We start from the raw sequence: 21041 nt of genomic DNA on the forward strand, positions 1-21041 counted from the left end.
TTTGCCACAGAAGAAGGAAAAATCTTTCTGTAGGGAAACACAAGGTAGAGAGATGGAATTACCTCTGTCTGCCTCCTCCACTAACCTGCTTAGTAGATTTTTCTTTTTTTCTTCTTCTTTCTTTTTAAATAGCCTGCTAGGAATTTTGTAGCCTGCATTTCCATATTGATCTTGAAGGATGGGACCCCTAGCCTCCTAGAATGGTAGCAAAACATTTTGCTAGTTAACAACTTTAGTGGGTTTATTTGCAAGGTGGTTTAAAGTGTTATTGTTGATTTTGTTGTTAATATGGATAGTGATAATAGTATGGGCATTATTCAGAATTCATTAACTGCAAAACAAGAAGAGCAGCTTGGGGTCCTGGAGTTTCCGTTTGTTCCTAGTAACTCTCCATGTGTTTTGAGTAGGATTGAAAAAATAAACCATGGAATAATTTTATTGTGCTCTTGGGAAATTCTGTTGCCTTTCATCGGGACTTGTGCAGCCAGTTACATCCTTTCAATTGTGCATAATAAACTGAGGTGCGTTAGTTAAAAAGAAGTTGTATAACTATTCTTTCTGGGAAAAAACTACACTCACGTTTATACAGGACTTTCAAATAGTTAACAATTCATATATTGCTTCTGCAGCAATTAGAAAATCAAAGAACAGCATAATTGTGTGCATACATTATGGGGAATGTTATATGTGTGTCTTTAGTAGAGATGTGATTACTCACAAAATATCTTGGTTTTGGTGATTTTCTAAGTCATGCCATCCTGAGGCTCCCTACCAAGATTTCCCCCTTGCATCACTGAAGTTTCCCTCTTTCCTTATTTAATTTTCCTATTGCTTTTCATTCTGTGAAGGAATTGTAATAATCCTTTAGAGTTATGTGGTTTTTTTTTCCTGCCCTTTCCAGATATATCCTGCACAGAAGAGATGCCATTTTGTTCAGGAATGGTAATAATCCAGCTCAGCATTTCTTCCAGAAATAAAATGGCAAGGGTGCTTTTGAGAAATCCGACAATATTTTCCATGAGCTTTTTAAAAGGTTGAGGGAGATGTAACTACGGAGGAATCACACAGTGAGGAAAAAAAACAGTGGCTGTTTTACTCCAAGATATTAGTGGCTGGCTGGCTGAGGGCTCAGTTCTGCTGACAAAAAATCCTGCCGTTGCACTGGGTTCTCCTTAAAACAAAAACAATTTAAATTTTAGCATACACACAAGGTACATGGATACATGGAGCAAGTTTTTCTGCTCCAGTGCCAGAGGTCTATTTATTTGGGGGTGCATGTGGAATCGATTCATTGGTATCAAATCCACATATATGAATACCTCATTCAGTTATTTAAAAATTCCTGCTACCAAATAGCAGGGTTTTTAATAATAATAATAATAATAATAATAATAATAATAATAATAATAATAATAATAATAATAATAATAATAATAATGATGATGATGATGATGATGATGATGATGATGATGATGATGATGATGATGATGATGATGATGATGATGAAAGGACTGGACTTGCCAACATCTGCCTTTTTGCCTCTTTGTCCACTCAGTCACTCTCTCTTGGTTGCCCCCTTCTCAGTTCCCTCCCAATTGCTCCTTTGCCATCCAGTTCCCCCTTTGCCTGCCTGGCTGAATCTGGCAGTGGGAAGAGACCCTAAGATCAGTAAAGCTGATTCTGTCACAGTCACAAAGCAAGACCGTCCTTTCCCTTGATTTCACCTGTGCAAGTGAAAGTGCAACAAGTAGACTAGCCCCAGGCTTTCTGTGTCTGCCTCTTTTTCATTTTTCTCCTTTTCTCACTGGATGCCCATTTGCTGTGCACTTCTTTGGTATTAGCAGTGATACAATTACTTTTAAGAAGATTACAAACTAAAAAAAAAAAGGTGTATCCTTCATAAGACAACAGTTGATACTGAATACAGAAATGAAGACAGGTTTGTCAAGTTGTTTCATTGCTTACACTGGCTTCTTTGAGACACAGCAACTATGGCTAAACCAGCAAGTGTGAACACCTGATCATGACCTAAATCCAACTGCTAGTCCCAACTAGAGTAGACACATTGAATCAACTGCTGAAACACAATTCAACAGTTATATAATCCCTACTGACTCAGTGGTTTTACTTTAGTTATAATTAGCAAATGAGTTACTGCCATTTTTCAATTGTTATGATCGGTATTCTGTAGAACAAGAGTGAGGACACTCATTCACAGGGTGAATTTGGCTGCTCCAGCTGCCCCTTCCTGCCAACCGTCTGAAGCATCACTCTCTCTAAGAAGGAGGAAGGTGTGGAACAGCAACTGTTCTTTAGCCTCAAAAAGCCTTCCTTGGGGCCATAGCTTGCTATATCTATCTGTTGGATTTATACCCTGCCTTTCCCTTAACTTGTGACCCAATGCAGCATACAGTGTAACTAGTAAATAATATAATATATGAAAGTAAAAAAAAATATTCATTTGAAATGCGGAGCAAAAGGAGAGTGTCACAGATAAATGGACTCCCAGAAAGACAGATAAAAGGGTTCTATATCTGAACTTTCAGTAGAAATGAAAATGACAAAACCTAGGCTGTTGTGACATGAGAAGACAAGACTCACTGGAAAAGATAACAATGCTAAGAAAAGTAGAAGACAGCAGAAAAAGAGAAAGAACTAACAAAGATGGATTGAATCCATAAGGGAAGCCATGGCCTTTAGTCAGCAAACCTGAGCAGATCCTCTGGGAGCTTATTACTTCATAGCGTCACTAAATGTTAAAAGTAACTACAGCATAATACACAAACACTTTGAAACAAATGTATTATAAACATTAAGCACAATTAAATCTGTGAGCATCCTAAAATGAAATACAATGAAAAAACATGATAATACAGCTCAATTAAAAGTGTCAATTACAATAAACAATACAGTACACACACAAAAAAAGCACAGCAACCACTAATCTTCTTTTTCCCATTCCCTTCTGGAGAAGAGGGAGCAAAACCAGCTTGAGACCTAGTTTTCTGATTGTTCTGAACCTGTCTATGTGCAGTATAGATAAAGGGCAAATAGGATTGTGGAAGTCAGGGAAAGGGGCTTGGGAACCCACCCCTAACAGTCAAACAAAATTGGTCAATTCAGTTTCCCACCCAAGTGTAAGGCTTCCACTTTCTGGCTGGCTTAGATTTCAAGTCTTGTTATACAAACTGGTCTCTTCATGGATACTTAGACTGTCTCACAAAGTTGGCATCGTGTACGACTAAAAAAGGGGGTTTTCACATTTGCTTAACATGTGTAGTCCGGTATGACTGGACCATTAGACATAGTATCTAATGATAGAATATGCTGTCTGAATTATTTCTGAAGTTGTATTTACAACTTTAAATAAATGTTTTTCTTTTGAGAGCTAATATTAAAAAAAACATCTCACTGTGATTAAAATCTGGTAAGTGCCAGGACTCAGGTAAATTGCTTTGGGAACTGGATCCATTTCATAGACTGACAGTTGGCCATCTTTTACATGCAGAATAGACTATATAGACTATGCTACTTTTTGTTTCACAATAAACACAGCTAAAATGAATATTGTGCCATTAGGCTAAATTCCAACAGTGTTAAGTGCCAGTCTTGTAATATATTTTTTTCAAGTGGTTTTGTTTTACTTTTAAGGTGAGGAATCGTTCAGCCAGAGGGCTGCATTTTAATTTCAGAAAAGTTATTGTGTGTTGGGTAGGTTGCATTCCAGTGGTGGATGGGGCCAAACACAAAAGGGTGGGACTCAAAAGAACCATGAATTTATGTTAGAATAAAGATTATGCTCCCAGCAACTAAACCTTAGAAGAGGCATTTATTCCTTGCAAATGGGAAGAATACACAAAACCAGCCAACTGACCCACCCACCACCCATTCTGGGTTTTAGAAGACCACCCAAAGGTAGATCATGAAGAAGGACTGAAGTTCCTCATCCCTGCTTTACATTAATAGATATTGTGAATCCATGTTTTGCTTATTGATCCAAACTGGTCTTTGCCGTTGTGGAAATGTGCTTCAGGATGTTGGGAATTATGGTGTAGTAGTACAGGCATCAGGTTGGGGAATGCTGAGCTAAACCTTTAGTTGCTTATGAAAATTTAGAAATACATTACTATACCTTTCTTCATGCTTCCTCCTTCATCGGTTATTATTTTGCAGCACATAGTACAATTCAGTCACTTATGAACTGATGTTGTTCCTGGAGTAGCCACCTATACAAAGAATGTGCAAAGGATGTTGCACACTATGGAGTGGCTAGAGCCCTCCTTATGTTTGCCGCTTCTTTATTACGGTAGTAAAGTACCTGGTAAAGAGAGATGCTAACAGGCCTAGCGAAGATTTAAATCCAATTTTTCCAAAGTTATCAAATCCTTCAGAGATCTCAGAGATGAAAGCACAGGAGCCTTCCATGGATTTGTTTCCGTAATAAAAACAAGGATGCCTTTCAGGCATTCTGCTGCTTCTTATGACGCAGAGCAGAAGATGGGCCACACCTTTAAGCATCTTTTCCCTACCTTAAATCTGTGTTATAGAACCTGAAGCTAAGAAGCAATTAATTGTTCAGGATGTCTGCAGCATACACCATACCTTATTCACCAGATTTTCCATTCCCACCAACTACTTACGATATGGAAGCTCAAAAAGCTTCAGATCTTTCACTTTTTGAGTGTATAGCCCTGTGCATGGGAAGGAATAACCCAGACACAAGAGGCTGTGGGGCCAAATATTTAGCCCTAGTCCTGGGCTCCCATCAGCCCCCTTGCATACGTACTGAAAGACAATTTCTTTAATAGGGAGAGTTTTCAATCTGGGGAGGCCCCCTTCGTCGTTTAGAAGCCTTCTATTGCTTTTAAAGTCTACATTTCAAGCATGAGAATTATTTATTAATATAGACTCGGTGCTCAGTGTAGTCCAAGAAAAGCTAAGGCCTGTTGCATTCTTTTCTCAAATGTAGAATGCTCTCTTTCCTAAGAGAATGAACGGGGATGTGGAGAGAGCTTTGCAGAGAATAAAGCAATTTATATTTTCCAGATTTAAAAAAAATGGTCATACAAGGGCTAGTGTGGATGGAATGAAACAGCTGAGACCACCAGTGTAATCATGCTGATGCTCACCTTTCAGGAGGGAAGTGCCCCAAACATGGGAGGCGTAGCTGAGGTTGCTGCTTTGCACTTTGCAAAACAATAAGAAATAATGTGAAGCCAGATTATATTTGAACTTTCTGTTTCTCTCTCTGTCCCTACTTTTTTTGTACCCCACTGCTCTGATGAAAACATGTGGGGAGCTCCAGAGTTTGCACAATTTTCTGGCACTTGATCCTAATAAAGGTATTGCTAAACTCCATAGACTCCCCCTTTTCTAATAGGCTGGCATGGCTACTTTGGTTTTGGGATGCGAGCCAAAAATGTATTCATACAATCTGTGTTCTGGAAAATGGGGAGATATGGTTTTTATGTTCTGGAAAACTGGAAGATATGATTTTTATGTCTAAACGAGGCAACTGAGAGAGACCGCTGTTATTTCTGTCCCAATTTTGTATTCCTTGGTTCGTTGTCACAGAACTATCCAAAATCTTTTAAAATGGAAAATGCCAAGGACTATGTTTCACACTCCCAAGCTGTTCAGTATATATACTAGTTAAGTCCTTCTACTTGGACTGGCTGGTGAATCACTGTGCATTTTTCAAAACAGAAACAGCAGCTTTTAATACCATCAGAGGCCCTGATGCAAATGGGCTTTTTCAGGCTAAACGAAACTATAGCTATGTATTCAGAAGTGGTGCTCCCTCAAGTGCTAAAAACTATATCTTTGACACAGGATATGTTTTTTTTCACTTTCTATTTTGTACGTAGCTATACTTTTTTTCTGATTGTAAACATGAACTTATTTGCAAGTCTGATTGCTGAAGAAATGCTGTTACTAGAAGGAAAATGTATCATTGCTGAGAACATAAGATTTCTCACAATGTCCCGGTTTCTGCAACCTCATTCATCTGTTGTAATATCACATGGCACACCTGAAAATTTATTCTGCTGTACGGGACAAGAAATAATTCCTGCTTTATTGGACTTGAGGGCACCAGCATTAGAATTACTTCTTTGTAGGTTCAGCTGATGAAGCAGGGAAGAGAAGGAGTCTCTGACAAGTTCATGCATGCTCCCTGGCTCCTTCACCCTGTCAAAGGCATGACATGAACTGTATTTTTAAGATCATGGCTTATCTAGCTGGGAATAAGCAGTATGTGTGCGCTTCAACCTAAGAATTCATGTCTTCAGAAGCTTGCATAGCAAGATAAGCAAAGGATGTTTAGGGAAGTGAAATCTTTATTTTTATAGAAAACTAATTAAATTGTGCTTCTCTTGACTGGTTGCTTTCTCAGTTCATATAGACCCTGGGATGAATGTCATAAGGTACTGTTGTATATATTAGTGATGTAGAGATTAACAGCTACAGAGTATAACCAGACAGAATGGCATCTGAGAAAAAAAATTTATACACCTTAATCATTGATTTACAGAGCAAAGCAAATATTATTTGTTTTATTTATTTATTATGAGCACAATCATGGTGCAGTATTGTTAGCCGTAGATTAATTGCCATTGTTGCTTTGGTACTTTTCCCAGACAAAGTTTTGCTCTCTTTTACAGAAGCATAAACAGAGGCATAAAGTCCAGTTGCCTGGGTAAAGTGAAAATTGCATTTGCTGAATATCTACCTGCTGCACAAAATTTATCAGTGGCAATTATATGTATTAATAATGTACATGTGCCACATACAGCTTCAGCCTGGAAAACTTAGTCCTGCTGTGATTTAACCATGAGGTAACTTTTGTACTCCTTTGCTCATTAACAAGCAGTTATGATTATGGGAATCCCCAAACATTGGAGTAATTACTGCCAACCCACATACGAGGATGAACTGGGAGAAGCTGATTCTCATCAGCCCTCAAGTTAAACATCAAACGTCTGGTTCCAAAAGAAAATGAAACGATAGCCCATTTCTTGTCTGGAATGGGAGAGGTATGTTTAGCAGCAAAGTCCAGATATGAATGACAGTGCCTAGTTTACTTTGTTTTGTCTATCACAATGATTAAGCATTCACACATGAAAGAAATTTCAGTGTGTATAATCCACAGATTTATAAATTGAGGCTACAGACCTAATGTTTGATTTAAAGTGAAAATAGAACTATTTCTGAATTTTAGGTCTTGAAGAACTGTCTATAAAAACAAGTCTGTGTTGTTTGTGCCAAACAACTGGCAGACACTTGATCACTATTTTTAATTTAACACAGGAAGGAATACCAGCTGATTGTCATCTCCCTCAATATCCATGGGAAACTTAGGAACCTATAATTAACCCAAATAGACTGTAAATATTATCTATTTTTATTCAAGAGTGCAAATGAAAAAGCACTCACCTGTCTTTATTCAAAAATGCTTTCCAGATAATTAAATGTATAATGAGGCAATTTCTTTATTAGGACTACTCAAAATCATGTTTCTACTGTGTCACCATAGTTACATTAAAATAAGGTACAGCAATATAGGAAATTATGTTTACAGTGAACTGCCAAGTGATCAAGAAACTATTACATGCTTAGCCATAAGAACAAGAGGCTGACCGCTCAGCTGACCACTGTGATGAATTTGCATGGGATTTTACAGAAAAAGTTGTTCACTTCTACTCTTACTTTGATGTGGTCGATGAAACAAATCCTGTGGATGTAAATTTGGCTCCTGGTTGTCCTGTGTTAATGAGTGTATTTCATTCTTGGGTATACTGAAGATGTGGACAGTGTCCTTGGAGAGGGGAGGGCCACCCATGAGTACTGGATTCTTGTCTCCTTGTTTCATTAAAGCACCCAGGGGTTGGGTGGGGGACAGAGAGGTGAATGGATAAAAGGAGTCTTGAATAACTCCTTGTAGCAAAGTAGGGTCCTAGCATGCCTAAAGGAGGCAACCCTGAGACCACTGTTCAAAAAGTCTTCTTTAAATCCCATTTTACTGAAATGTCTCCAGTCTCCAGTGTTCCATTTCTGGGCAACATGTTGGGGTGTGTGTTAGCTTCCCAGCTCCAGGGATTCCTGGATTATATGGTTTACATGCATCTATTTCAATCTGTTTTCAGGCCTGAAGATATAATTGAGGCAGCTTTGGTTGCCTTTAACTTATGCCAGGAAATGGAAAGGGAGAGTATGTATCTGTTGGTTCTACCGGATTTCTCAGTGGCTTTTAATGCCATTGCTCCCAGTATCCTTCTGAGCCATCTCTCTAAAATGGGACTTGGAGGCATTGATTTACTGTGGCTTTAGTCCTTCCTGGAGGGGCAATCTCAGAAGGTAGTGCTGGGGGATTCATGTTTGAAACCTTGGCTTTTAGCCTGTGGTGTCCCTCAAGATTCTGTTTTGTCCCCCATGCTGTTTGACACATACTGTATATGAAACTGCTGGACATCTTTTGGAGTTCAGCGTCACAAGTATGCAGATAACAGCCAACTCTAACTCTCCTTTCTGCCCATTTCCAAGGAAGCTGTTCCTGTTCTAAACTTGTGTCTGTCATTGGTAAGGGAGTTTGAAGAGCAAACAGATTGAAACTTAATCCAGAGAAGATAGAGGTGCTATTATCAATCGAAAGGCGCATCAGAGAATAGGGAGATGCGATGCCTGATTTGGCTATGGTGACACATGCCTTTGTTACATCCTGTTTGAATTACTGTAATGTATGTGGGACTGCCTTTGAAGACAGCTTGGAAACTTAAGCTTTTTGAAAATGCTGTCTGGGACCGGTTACAGGGAACATCTAATTCTCCTGTTACTGCCAGTCTGTTTCCAAGCCCATTTCCTTTTTACTTTCTAGTAACAGGTGAAGACCATCCTTTTAAGACAGTCTTTTACCAAGTAATTGGGTAGTGAAGACTTTTGATTTTAGATACTGTATATTATTTTTGTTTTATGTGTGTTTTAATGTATTTTTAACTTCTAACTAATGGGTTTGATACTATGAAATACTTAAATATAACCCCGTCAGTCACTCATGCTCCAGTTGATCTCAACTGCTCCTTGCATCTCAGAAATCATAGTGCAAAATTCAGTTCCCTGTATCTGGTTTTACATCTAGGTACTCCAGTTTGCTGGCTTCATTACAGGACCATGCTTCCCAAGTTCTGTGAATACTTACTGGGAGTGTGAATGGGGCTCCGCATGGGAGAGCTTATATACATTTAGCTGTATATATTTAGAAGCCTCTTGTGCAGATGGCAGCAATCTGAAAGCGCAGCTGACTGTTGTGTATGCACAGTCTGAATAATGAAGTCTAGAAAGCTATGTTGTGACTACTGTTTACATAGCTCTAAAAGCAGTGTTAAAAGGACTTTTGAGTACAGTAGTCCTTTTTAAAAGTGGTTAGCATGCGACTTAGATGCCACCGTGCTTTGCTTTATGCTATTTTACCCTTAGCCATTCTTCCTCCTGACTATTCTCAATTTTCTCCATTCAGGAACCATGATGGAAATCAACATGAAGAGGTTTGCTGCAAGCTTTGCACTTTGCCTAATGTTTTTTCTGGCTTGCAAGGGGAATTCAGAAAAAGGCAATGCTTCCCAGCTGCACTTTACGTACCCTCTCTACAACGCCACTATCTATGAAAATTCACCTCCCAAAACCTATGTGGAAAGCTATGTCAAAATGGGTATTTACATCACTGACCCAGCATGGGACATCAAATACAAAATAGCTTCTGGAGACACAAGTGGTCTGTTCAAAGTTGAGGATCATAAAGCTGGTGATTTCTGCTTTTTGAGGATTAGGACCAGGAGTGGTTATACTGACCAGTTGAACAGGGAGTTCAGAGACAAATACACACTGATAATCCAAGCCATGGAGAAAACGTTTGCCTTTGAGGCTTGGGCCAAAGTACTGATCCACATCCTGGACAGAAATGACTTGAAGCCTTTGTTCTCACCTCCATCTTATAAAATGACAATCAAAGAAGACGCCCCCATCAAAACCATAATTGGTGTGGTCAGTGCCACAGATGCTGACATTGGTCAGAATTCTGAGTTCTATTACGCATTAAATACAAGATCACCACTTTTTACAATTCACCCTACCAGTGGAGCTGTAACGACTGCTGCGAAACTGAATGCCACTCACAGAGGGAAGCATCAGTTAAAGGTCCTGGCTGTGGACAGAATGAGGAAGATCTCTGAAGGAAATGGCTTTGGAAACCTAGCCAGTCTCACCATCCAGGTAGAACCATCCATCAGGAAGCCCCCCGTCATTGGCTTGGTGACAGTGAAGTCATCAGATTCTGCCGAGGACCTCCTGTATGCTACTTTGAGTGTAGGAGCAGATGGGTCGGGAGGTGGGGTAGATTCGGTTAACATTGTGGATGGAGACCCAAAAGGGCATTTCAGGTTGACCAGATCATACATAGAAAATGAGTTCATGATAGTGGCAGCCAAAGAGATCAACTGGAATTACAATCCTCTTGGTTTCAATCTTAGCCTGCAGGCGAAGGACAAAAATGAGCCACCACTTCTTTCACAGATAGTCACTATCCAGATTCCACCTCCAAAATACACCTTTGCCAGATTTGAAAAAGATGTGTATCGAGTTCAGCTGAGTGAGTTTGCACCTTCTGGGAGTCATGTTGTTCTGGTTCAAATTACTCCAGTCCTCCCAAATCTTAAATATATTTTGAAACCTAATTCTGACAGCACAAGTTTTAAAATCAACCCTCAAACTGGATTGATAACTACAGACAAAATAATAGATTTTCAAGAACAGCCCCACTTTGAACTTGAAGTTACAACCAGTTACAGCAAGGCAGCTGTCCCTGTCATTGTTGATATTATTGACTGCAACAACCACCCTCCAAGTTTCTCCCAGCCTTCATACCATGGCAGCTTCGATGAAAACCTGCCGTCTGGCACCAGTGTCCTCTCCGTAAAAGCTACAGACAGGGACTCTGGAGAGAACGGCTTAATCACATACTCCATAGCCAATAAGAGAGCTGTCCCATTTACCATTGACCCATTTTCAGGTATCATCTCCACATCCAAGATAATGGATTATGAGCTCATGCAGAGGTGGTATCACCTCCGTGTCTGGGCATCAGATTCAGGATTTCCTTTTCGCCATCAGACAGAGGTTTATGTTTCTCTTATTTTGAATAACCTGAATGATAATGCACCAGTGTTTGAGAAGATTAACTGCAATGGAAGTATTCCATGGGACTTACCCACGGGGCAGCCTGTGGTTACAGTGTCAGCCATTGATATTGATGAGTTGCAGCACATAAAGTATGAAATCATGTCTGGCAATGAAAGGCAGCTTTTTGAATTGGATTCTGTATCTGGTGTGATTTCCCTTAGAGCTTCTCTCAGAGATAGCTATGCTGAACTACCTACTGTCCATATCCTCAACATTACGGCTACAGATGGAGAGAACTATGCCTTACCTACATGTGTAAACATCACTGTGGTCAAGCAGGAAACCCCCATTCACTTTCAGTGTGAGGAAACAGGGGTACTGAAGGAGGTTGCAAAGACCATAATCCATTCTATTGATTCCCAATCTCCAGAAGTAAACCTGGATGAAGATTCCACCTTGAATACACATCTTATAAATCATCATGCACCATATTTTGATGACACCTTTCCAAGGTGTATTGATATAGAGGAGACAATCCCAGTCAACACAACTATAGTTCAGTTGAAAGCCACAGATAACGATACTAGCTTTAATGGAAAGATGGTTTATGTGATATCTTCTGGAAATGAGGATAGCTGTTTTTATATTGACATAGAAACAGGTCAACTCCTAGTGTCTTCACCTTTGGACCATGAAAGAACAAGATTCTACGTACTGAACATCACAGTGTATGACTTGGGCACTCCTCAGAAGTCATCATGGAAATTGCTAGCAGTAAATATTTTGGATACAAATGATAATGCTCCTTCATTTTTGCAAAGTCCATACTTGATCACTGTACCAGAGGACATAAAAATAGGCACAACAGTTATAGCGGTGAAAGCTGAAGATGCTGATACAAATGACAATGGGAGGGTGAAATATTCTCTTCTTACACCCACTGATAAATTTGCCATCAACAGTGTCACTGGAGAGGTAGAAGTGACTGCTCCCCTTGACAGAGAATTGTGGCCTCAGTATATATTGAAAATTGAAGCCAGAGACCAGCCACTATTGGGCCACCAGCTCTTTGCAATTGCTGATTTGGTTATTTCTTTGGAAGATGTCAATGACAATTCTCCATATTGCATCCCCACCCTGAACAAAGTAAAGGCTCCTGAAGATCTTCCCCGTGGGACTGTTCTGCTATTCCTGGAAGCCTTTGATCCAGATATCATCTCTGCAATGGAGCTGAAATATACTCTGCTCAATAATGTTGAGAATATGTTTAAACTTAATGAGCTGACAGGAGCTCTGTCCTTGGATGCAGAACTAGACTACGAGAAGAGGGACTTTTATAATCTATCTGTGGAGGTTAGTGATGCTGGCAAGCCCCGTTCTCGTTCTTCTCTCTGCTTCATTGAGATTGAGATTTTGGATGTCAATGAAAACCTGCACCCTCCTCGCTTTGCTTCTTTTGTGTATGAAAGGACAGTGGAAGAAAACAGTCAAGACGGGACATCTGTGATGACTGTTACTGCTCAAGATGATGATAAAGGGAAAGATGGAGAAATCCAATACTTTATCAGAGAGGGAACAGATTTGGCTGTCTTCAGCATTGAAAAGGATTCAGGTAATAATGGGACTCTAGGATATATGGTGGGAGAGAGGCTCAATTGGTACTGCTTATTTCTTCCGAAGTTTTGATTTGCTAATATTTCCCACTTCCTATGCTCAATATTGTCTGTGTTTGCATGCTACTAGTAACTCTTATTCTATAGAATGAATCTACAGTAGCTCTTCTGCAGCAGCTATATCGTAGCTTCCATGGAAGAGGGCTTGATCATTAAGAGAATGACTGTTGCAGAGAATCTGGCAAATCACATATTTTCCATAAGGCAAACAAATTCTTGGTCAAGTTACTTTTCTTCTAATCTTACTGATGTACAAGGCAAATATTAGGAGTGGGGATGTGGAGTGGACAGTACAGTACTCTTACGAGTGGATAATACTTTTACCATGTGTTTAGAAGTAGTGCTCCCTCCAGTACTGAAAGATTTTGTTCTCCTTACCACGTTTTCTTGCATTTTAGCATGCTTTGTTTCTGATTCATCACTGGAAAGTAGCTAAAGGCTTAATTTGTATTTTTTATGTACCAAGACAAGTATCTCTGAGGAAGTCATGGTGTCTGAGAGAAAATGTTCTAATGGCACAGAATACCCATTTCCCTAACATCTAATTCCAAAACACAAACTCTTTTGAATTCCAAATTTTCTTGCCACCCATTTCATAAAAGTCAAATTGGTGAGACTAAGATATAAGTGGCTGAACACATGTAAGTACAAAGTAGTGTCAGGATCTGATCCTGAATACCAAATCACATAGTTTTCCCATGAAATACAATCTGTCTAGAACTATATGTTGCAGATAGCCCACAGAAAAGGGCAAACAGATTTATTTCAGGGTGAGATTTTGTGTATATGGATACCTAGATTTTGGTCTACAAAAGCTCACACTGTAACAAATCTGTTAGTCTTTAAACCAACACAATATTTTGCATCCTGCCCCCTTCCTTTTGAGAACATGCTGAGACAGACTAACATGACAACTTATTTGGAAACTGAGCAAAGTGGGCCATAGGTGGGCACAGAAAATCACTTTAGCCATTGTGAGTTTTCAGACTTAATTAATATGATAGTTAAAATATAATTTTGGAAAAAAGAAACACTCTTACTAGAGGCCCAATATAACTGTAGCTTCACCAGATCTATTGTTATTAGCACAAAAATGACAAGTACATTTAGAAAAAGTTATTTAGAAGAGGTAGATTTTTTAAAAAAAAGATGTTCAGTGAAAATGCAGTGCCTCGAATCCTGCTACTATGAATGCTATGTCTGTGTAATTTGCTGCAGCCCATTGCAGCTAACTGATGGATGAGCTGCCAGGCTGTGTCTTCATTGTGTACATGTTCACAGCTGACATACACCTTGTCAATTATCCGCCATTAATGGCAGCAATAGTTACACAATCCTTATGCAGACACCAACAGGATTATGGCCAGTAACAAGATAAGGCTTGAACAGGGTGTTCATTTGTTTTTAACAGGCTTAAAACCAAATTAAGAGTAAGAAATCAACTTATTTTAAGTTTTCAAGAAGAAATTGTTTGTGTGGAATGCATAGAATTTTATTATTGTTTTTTTCCTTAGGGACAATCTTTACCACAAGAACACTGGACAGAGAATCCAGGTCTCATTATTGGCTGACAGTGTTAGCTGTTGATTTAGGAACGGTCCCTCTGTCTTCTGTGGTTCAAGTTTACATTGAAGTCACTGATATAAATGACAACCCACCCCAGATGTCCAGTCCTGTCTATTATGCCTCTGTCATGGAGAATTCACCAGCGAACACCTACATCCTTCAGGTAGAAGCCATTGATCCAGATTCAAGTTCACAAGGGAAGCTGACCTTCCACATCATAAATGGAAATCATCAAGGATTCTTTGCTATTAATCCTGTCACTGGTAAGAAATGCATACATATAAATATTGGATGTGGGGGGGATTGTTTTCTGTTGAAAATTTTCTGTTTGAGGCACTTTAGCAATATATGTTTGTGTATATTTGGAGTGTTTTAGGGAGTCCAGAGTGGTCTCTGATGCCTACAGTTTCCAAAATGTGAATTTCAAAATGTGATCCTTGCTTGCAAGAAATAATTCCAATTTACCACACGTCCCATGCCAAGAACCCTGACTTCCTGGAGAGAATATATATTTTTAACTTCTCAGATTTGAGCAGAAGGAGGATCAGATAAACATAATTTTTTTAATTCAAGTTCTTTAGTGCTATGGGAATATAATTTATTTTATTTTTCATTTATTTATATATTCCACTGATTTATGTGGCCCCTTTCTCCTGATGGATGGATCCAAAGCACTTCATAATTTACATCAGAATGGGCAGATTATTATCTGAATATAGATTTTAGGATATAGTGAATTTAAAAATACTAATCCAGGAAACGCTGCTTGCCTTGGTTTTAGTTCTATGTGACTAATAAACTATGTATTCTTTCCTTTCTTTTTATCTGTTATCTATGTATGTCAACTAGTGTAGAATTTAAGGGAACACTTTCTGAACACACACACACACACACACACACACACACACAAAACTATACAGCGGACCCTCGACTTACAGATGTCTCCACTTACAGACTTTTTGAGTTACAGACTTCTCTGGCGGCAAAATTTAGGTTCGGCTTGCAGCCAGAGAATCAATCTACAGACTGGAAAAAACAAAACAAAATGGAACAAAAATGGTCGGTTACAGATTAATCGGTTTTCAATGCACTGTAGGTCAATGGAGCCTCGATCTACAGACTTTTTGACCTGCAGTCACCGTTCCAATACGGATTAATTCCGTAAATCGAGGGTCCACTGTATTATATTATATATTATATTATATTATATTATATTATATTATATTATATTATATTATATTATATTATATTATATTATATTATATTATATTATATTATATTACATTATTTACTTGATGAAGTGACTTAGAGCTGATGCACATAAATGTTTATGTTGTCTGATTTGGTCACATCTTGATACGCAGCTGAATGCATAAATAACAATATTCTTGGCTTTATGTTTTCTGAAACAAACTACCTCTTTCCAAACAATGTCAAATAGCAAACTGGTTTAAATGTTCAGTCACTGGAGTGATACTTTCCCCCCATGTAGTAATTTTACCACCTCAGATCTGGAATAGGGAGACACTAATGTAAATGTGCTCCAATATGAAAATCGTGTCTGAGATCAACAAAGATCATCTAAGTCTCAACTTGTTTTACAAATGGATGACAATATTTTACAGCATGATAGATTTTGCTTTCTGTTACTTTCATATGAAGTTCGGGGAAGTTACTTTGGGGCTGGAGGATTCCAGGAATTGTAGTCTAGTGAATGCAATTTATCTAAGATCTAATTAAAGAAAAATAGTTGTTGTGGGTTTTTCGGGCTTTTTGGCCATGTTCTAAAGGTTGTTCTTCCTAACGTTTTGCCAGTCTCTGTGGCCGGCATCAAGGAAAATACTTCTTTTCTCTGTTCAATAGTCCTGGCAACCTTTTTCAGACACACATTCACATGAACAATCATAACACTTCTTCTGAGCAGTCACAGATGGGGTTATAATAAATTCCTACCAAGCTGCTGGAACTTGAAATTGCTTTTGGGGAGTTCCTTCAAGTCATACTCATGAACAGCAGTTTACAATGCATACCAGCGCAAAAGTATTCCCTGGGATAGTCAGAACAAACAGATTTTTAAGAAAACAAAAACAGTAGCCTTGTTCTTTTGCAGGATGAAATAGACCTTTATAAGCTTGAGCAACTCTGGCTTCACAGTTAATGCAAGCAGTTGTTAGCAGTAACTACATTCTCCTTGTCTTTCTATTTCCATAAACCTGAGCTGTGTTTATCACTTCTCTTGTTTTTGTCAGTGTTGGCAAAGAAAGTATCAACTTAGCCTTTCTATGTCTTTTGCAACTATTATGTCTGTGTCATCTCTAGCCTAGGTAACAGATCCTTCCAGGCTGTTAAAATCCTTTTGGTGTTTAATGTAAACTGCTTTTCAAAATTAGAATTTTGGTCCTGGTGTGTGGCCAGTCTTAAAGTGAAATATTCCCATCCTAAGTCTGTAAACATAAAAGTACTTGGAATCAGCAGAGCTTTCTTTTGAGTAGATATTTACAAATGTGTGCCTTAAACAAAGTAATAGTATATGTAGGTGAATCCTACTGATATAAGTTAGTTAGTTAATTAGTTTGTTTGTTTGTTTATTTATTTGAAATATTTTAATCTCACATTTCTCCTTGAAAAGGACCCAAGGCGGCTTACAACAATAAAACACAATATTTAAAGTTGAAAACAATGAGTATACAATGGTGGTTAACATAATTAAAAGACAATATTTAAAGCTATGGACAATGAATATGGAGATATCTTACATCATTCATACGCAATATTAAGGCAAAGATCAATAAGTATACAATTTTTTAAAAAAAACAGGCACTGAGAAATGAAAAACACAAAAATGGAAAACACAGGTAGTACTAAAAATCCAGTCAAAGCAGTAATGCATAACCGTCTCTCTAAAAATCACACACAGGCAGCTGGGGGAAGACTTGTCTGAAGATAAAGGTCTTTGCCTGCTTGCGGAAACATAGCAAAGATGGGGGCAGCCTAGCTTCCTGTGGGAATGGGTTCCAAAGTCTGGGAGCAGCAACAGAGAAGGCCTTCTCCTGTGTCCCCATCAGACACACCTGTAAAGGTGGCGGGACTGAGAGAAAGACCCCTCCTGATGATCTTAACACCCGAGCCAGCTCCTAATGGGAGATATGGTCTTTGAGATAGCTTGACTCTTTACTCTGGGCAACTAGGTTTACATCATCAACCTGCAATGGTAATACTTATATTAATTGCAATGACACCTTTCTACAAACACAAACCCCAGCTTCAGGTTCCAAGGCTCCCTAGGGTGACTTTTTGCCTTGGGAAGCTTCTGGGAGTCTCTGGATGAGTGGGGATACTTTAAAAGCCCCAAACCATTGCCAGATTGTGGGTGGCAATCCCAATTCCTTTGGTTGAATGGACAGTGGTGATAAAATCAGTGGAAATTTGGGCTACGGTAGGTGTACATCAGGAAAGTGGGTGGGTGATATTGGACTAGTCTACTTGTCTTATTTGTGACTGTGACAGGACAGAGGTGTGACTGCACCACAGTGGCTTTAGGCGGTGAAAATATGCTTCCTGGTTTTAGATCCATGTAGAGCAGCTAAGTGAAGATGTGGACATGTGCTTTACCACAGCTTGGCCCAGATTTAGGAAACCATTAGTAGTATTAACTTCCTTTACCCCATTTCACTTCAAAAGTAATTATTATGTACAACCAAGGCTTAAATAGAGAAAGAAGGCCCCCAAAACCCTCAACTTCACTGTGGCATCTGCCCAGGTCATGAATATTAATATGCTATCTGCATGGGCCAATGAGAGTGCTGGAGAGGCGGAGCCATGAGATATGAGAATCTCTGCAGGGAGAGGAGAGAGTTAGATTGTAGATGGGGAGTTTTATTTTTGAGGATTGGTCGTTTTGGAGTTTGGGTGGAGAGAGGGAGAGTTGGCAGTTGGAGAGAGTTGGAGGAGGATAAACCGGCCCCTCCCTTTGTCTTTCTGCCAGCAAAGGTTGTTTTATTCAGACAATCCTTTGGCAATGGGCCTTGCCTAAATAAAAAGGGATCTTAATTTCAGAGAGGATTGTTATTGTTGATCTGCCTCACTTGCTTTTTCCTTTGTCTTATGTTTTAATTAATCAGTTTTATCTTTTTAACTATACTTGATTATTGATTTTATCTTTCCCATGGTGCTGTTTTGACTATGAAAAGATCCAGACAGATTATGAGTACACTGCTATGATGTATGTTTGTATATATACTTATACAGAGGGGGAGGGGGGGAGAGGTAATACAGTGGTGAAATGGGTCATGTTTTGCCAGAACAGTCTTGAAAAGATTGAAGGCTACTGTATTATGTGATACTAACAAATATGTTAAAATCTGTAAAGCAAGAAATTAGAGTATTCAGTGGAGAATATGGGATGATTGTCTGGAAAAATTATGTTGCATTGGAAGGGCTTGAGTTTCTACCCTTCTTGCTTCTATAGCAAGCCTCTGCATGCCTGGGTTGCTCTAAAATTTAATCCATTGTCTTCTGTTAACAAGTCTTACATTCCTGGTTTGGGCTCTTAGAATCAGGAAGCAGAGAAATGAGCCAAAGCGATGCATGTATAGGAGGCACCCCTGGCTCAGATCATCAACTTTCCAGTAACCCACAGAGTTTGGAAAATGCCTCTTGTACAGCAGATGGTTTTGTATACAGACAACTGAGAAATGTTTTTAAATGACATGAAGAAAAGAAATCTTGCTTTTCTTCTATCAGAAATTTTGCTGCTGTTGTTTATAGAACTCCAGCTGAAAACTGTATATGGTTTTAAAAAAAAGGTGTAATATTTAAATTTAGTCACAACAGGTCTTCCATTTGAAGCATATTCTTGTTTTGCTCCTTTGCCTTACATTTAGTCATTTTATTGTATTGAAATTTAATTATTGTAAGCCACCCAGAGACCTCTGGGTAGAGTGGGCGGCATATAAATTAAATTAAATAAATAAATAAATAAATAAATAAATAAATAAATAAATAAATAAATAAATAAAATATATAGCAGCCAACGCTGGTGTGACTATCAGTGCTGCTCCTATGATTCTTAGAGTTTGCATGTGCTGTCCACCTTTTTAAAAAACAAATAAAATAGTCTGAAATATTTTAGGGATATGTATATGTTAATCCTTCACTTTATTGCTGTATTTTAAAAGCTGCAAAATAGGTGTAGGGATTAGAGAAGGAAAGATATTGCTACTGAATTTAGGAACGAGCTCTAGCATTACTGGGCATTACAAAACATAAGGTGGAACAAGGAGAAGGAACAAACTCTAGAATTCTTCCTGACCTCTTCTTAGCCGAAGGTAAACTGAAATCTCAAGATGAAAGCTATAGGCTTAAAGAGTCAGCTTGAGGGTGCCTTGGTTTCCCAGGGTACCCCAGAGGTGCATGGGGGTGTATAAATATCACCAGAAGTAATCTTGATACCACTGAAAGGCCTGTGAAGGTCATCATCTGAGTTTCCATGTTTAAAATATGCAGTCTCTCGATTCCTACAACATTTCAGTGGATACATTGTGTGAATTACCTAAGCAGGAAAACATTTGGGGCAAACCACTTTAACCTCATTCAGGATGTGGTTGGAGAAAAGCATCCAGCATTCCCAAATCAATCTGCCTCTCATTCATTTTGTTCTCCTTAAGTTCGAAACTCCTCAGGTTGGACAAGGAATTGGGACTTTGCCCTTAGCTCCATCTTCACCTTTGTTTGGAAAAAAAAGAGAAGTGTAGGTGGGCGAGTGCTGGTGTTGGTTATATTGCTGCTCGTGTTCTGACATGACTTAATCTTCACCCTTTCCTATCAAAAACCAAGTATTTCGCAACTTCAGGCAGAAACGGTAGGTTACTCATGAACTTAGGCAGGCAGGCAACGAACATGGAGTTAAAAGAGAAGGATGAGAGGTAGAGAATACGCAGAAGTGGTTTACCCTTCCCTTCTTCTGGGGTGCCCTGGGACTGTGCAATTTGTCCATGGCTACACGGGCTCGCTCTTCTCCCAGAGGGCACAGTGGGAGCTCTCAGCCTCTGGACAGATATCTAAATGACTGAGCTATCCAGCTATCTATAAAATCTACCATACTAGTATGTAAAAGTGACTGATTTGCCAGGCAGCCACTCTTTCTTCACTGCATGGTATGATTTAAGAACATAGGGAGCTGCCTTATACTGAGTCAGACCCTTATTATACCCAGTGTAGTTGACACTGATTAGCACCAGCTCTCTATAATAACTGGTAGGGTACCTTTGGAGTAGTAGAATATTCAGCTCTCCCGTGATCCCATGGGGGAAGCTATGACAGCCAATTATTGGTTCTGCAGTAGTCTCTCAGGTAGCTGCTCAACTCCAGAGTTTTCAGTTTAGCTAAATTATTTGCTAATTTTCTCACAATATCCTGGTCACCAGATATCATTTTCTTGGGTTTACTTCTGCTGCTGTTGGTGAAGATGATTCCAGGAGGGAAATATACCAATAAGTATTTTAATCCAGACAACTATATTCTATGTTCATATGTGTAGAGCATATCAAACATACAGCTACCCAGTCCTAATTTGGCAATGACTGAGCAGCATATTTTAAATCTAATATCGGGTATTAGTTTATTTGTAATCCA

At 38.9% G+C, this 21041-nt stretch overlaps 1 protein-coding gene across 2 annotated transcripts in view; it reads left to right on the forward strand.

The window, feature by feature from the left end:
- The first annotated feature begins 4974 nt into the window (after nucleotides 1-4974).
- Nucleotides 4975-21041, forward strand: part of FAT2 (FAT atypical cadherin 2) — an 84461-nt gene continuing 68394 nt past the window's right edge. For both annotated transcript variants that reach the window (XM_078385627.1, XM_078385628.1), the window contains exons 1-2: nucleotides 4975-12781; nucleotides 14357-14671. In XM_078385627.1, the coding sequence (XP_078241753.1) occupies nucleotides 9517-12781; nucleotides 14357-14671 (3580 nt within the window). In that variant the 5' untranslated portion in view covers nucleotides 4975-9516. The remainder of the gene's footprint in view (nucleotides 12782-14356; nucleotides 14672-21041) is intronic.

Source organism: Pogona vitticeps, chromosome 2 (assembly GCF_051106095.1).
Source record: "Pogona vitticeps strain Pit_001003342236 chromosome 2, PviZW2.1, whole genome shotgun sequence".
NCBI lineage: Eukaryota > Metazoa > Chordata > Lepidosauria > Squamata > Agamidae > Pogona > Pogona vitticeps.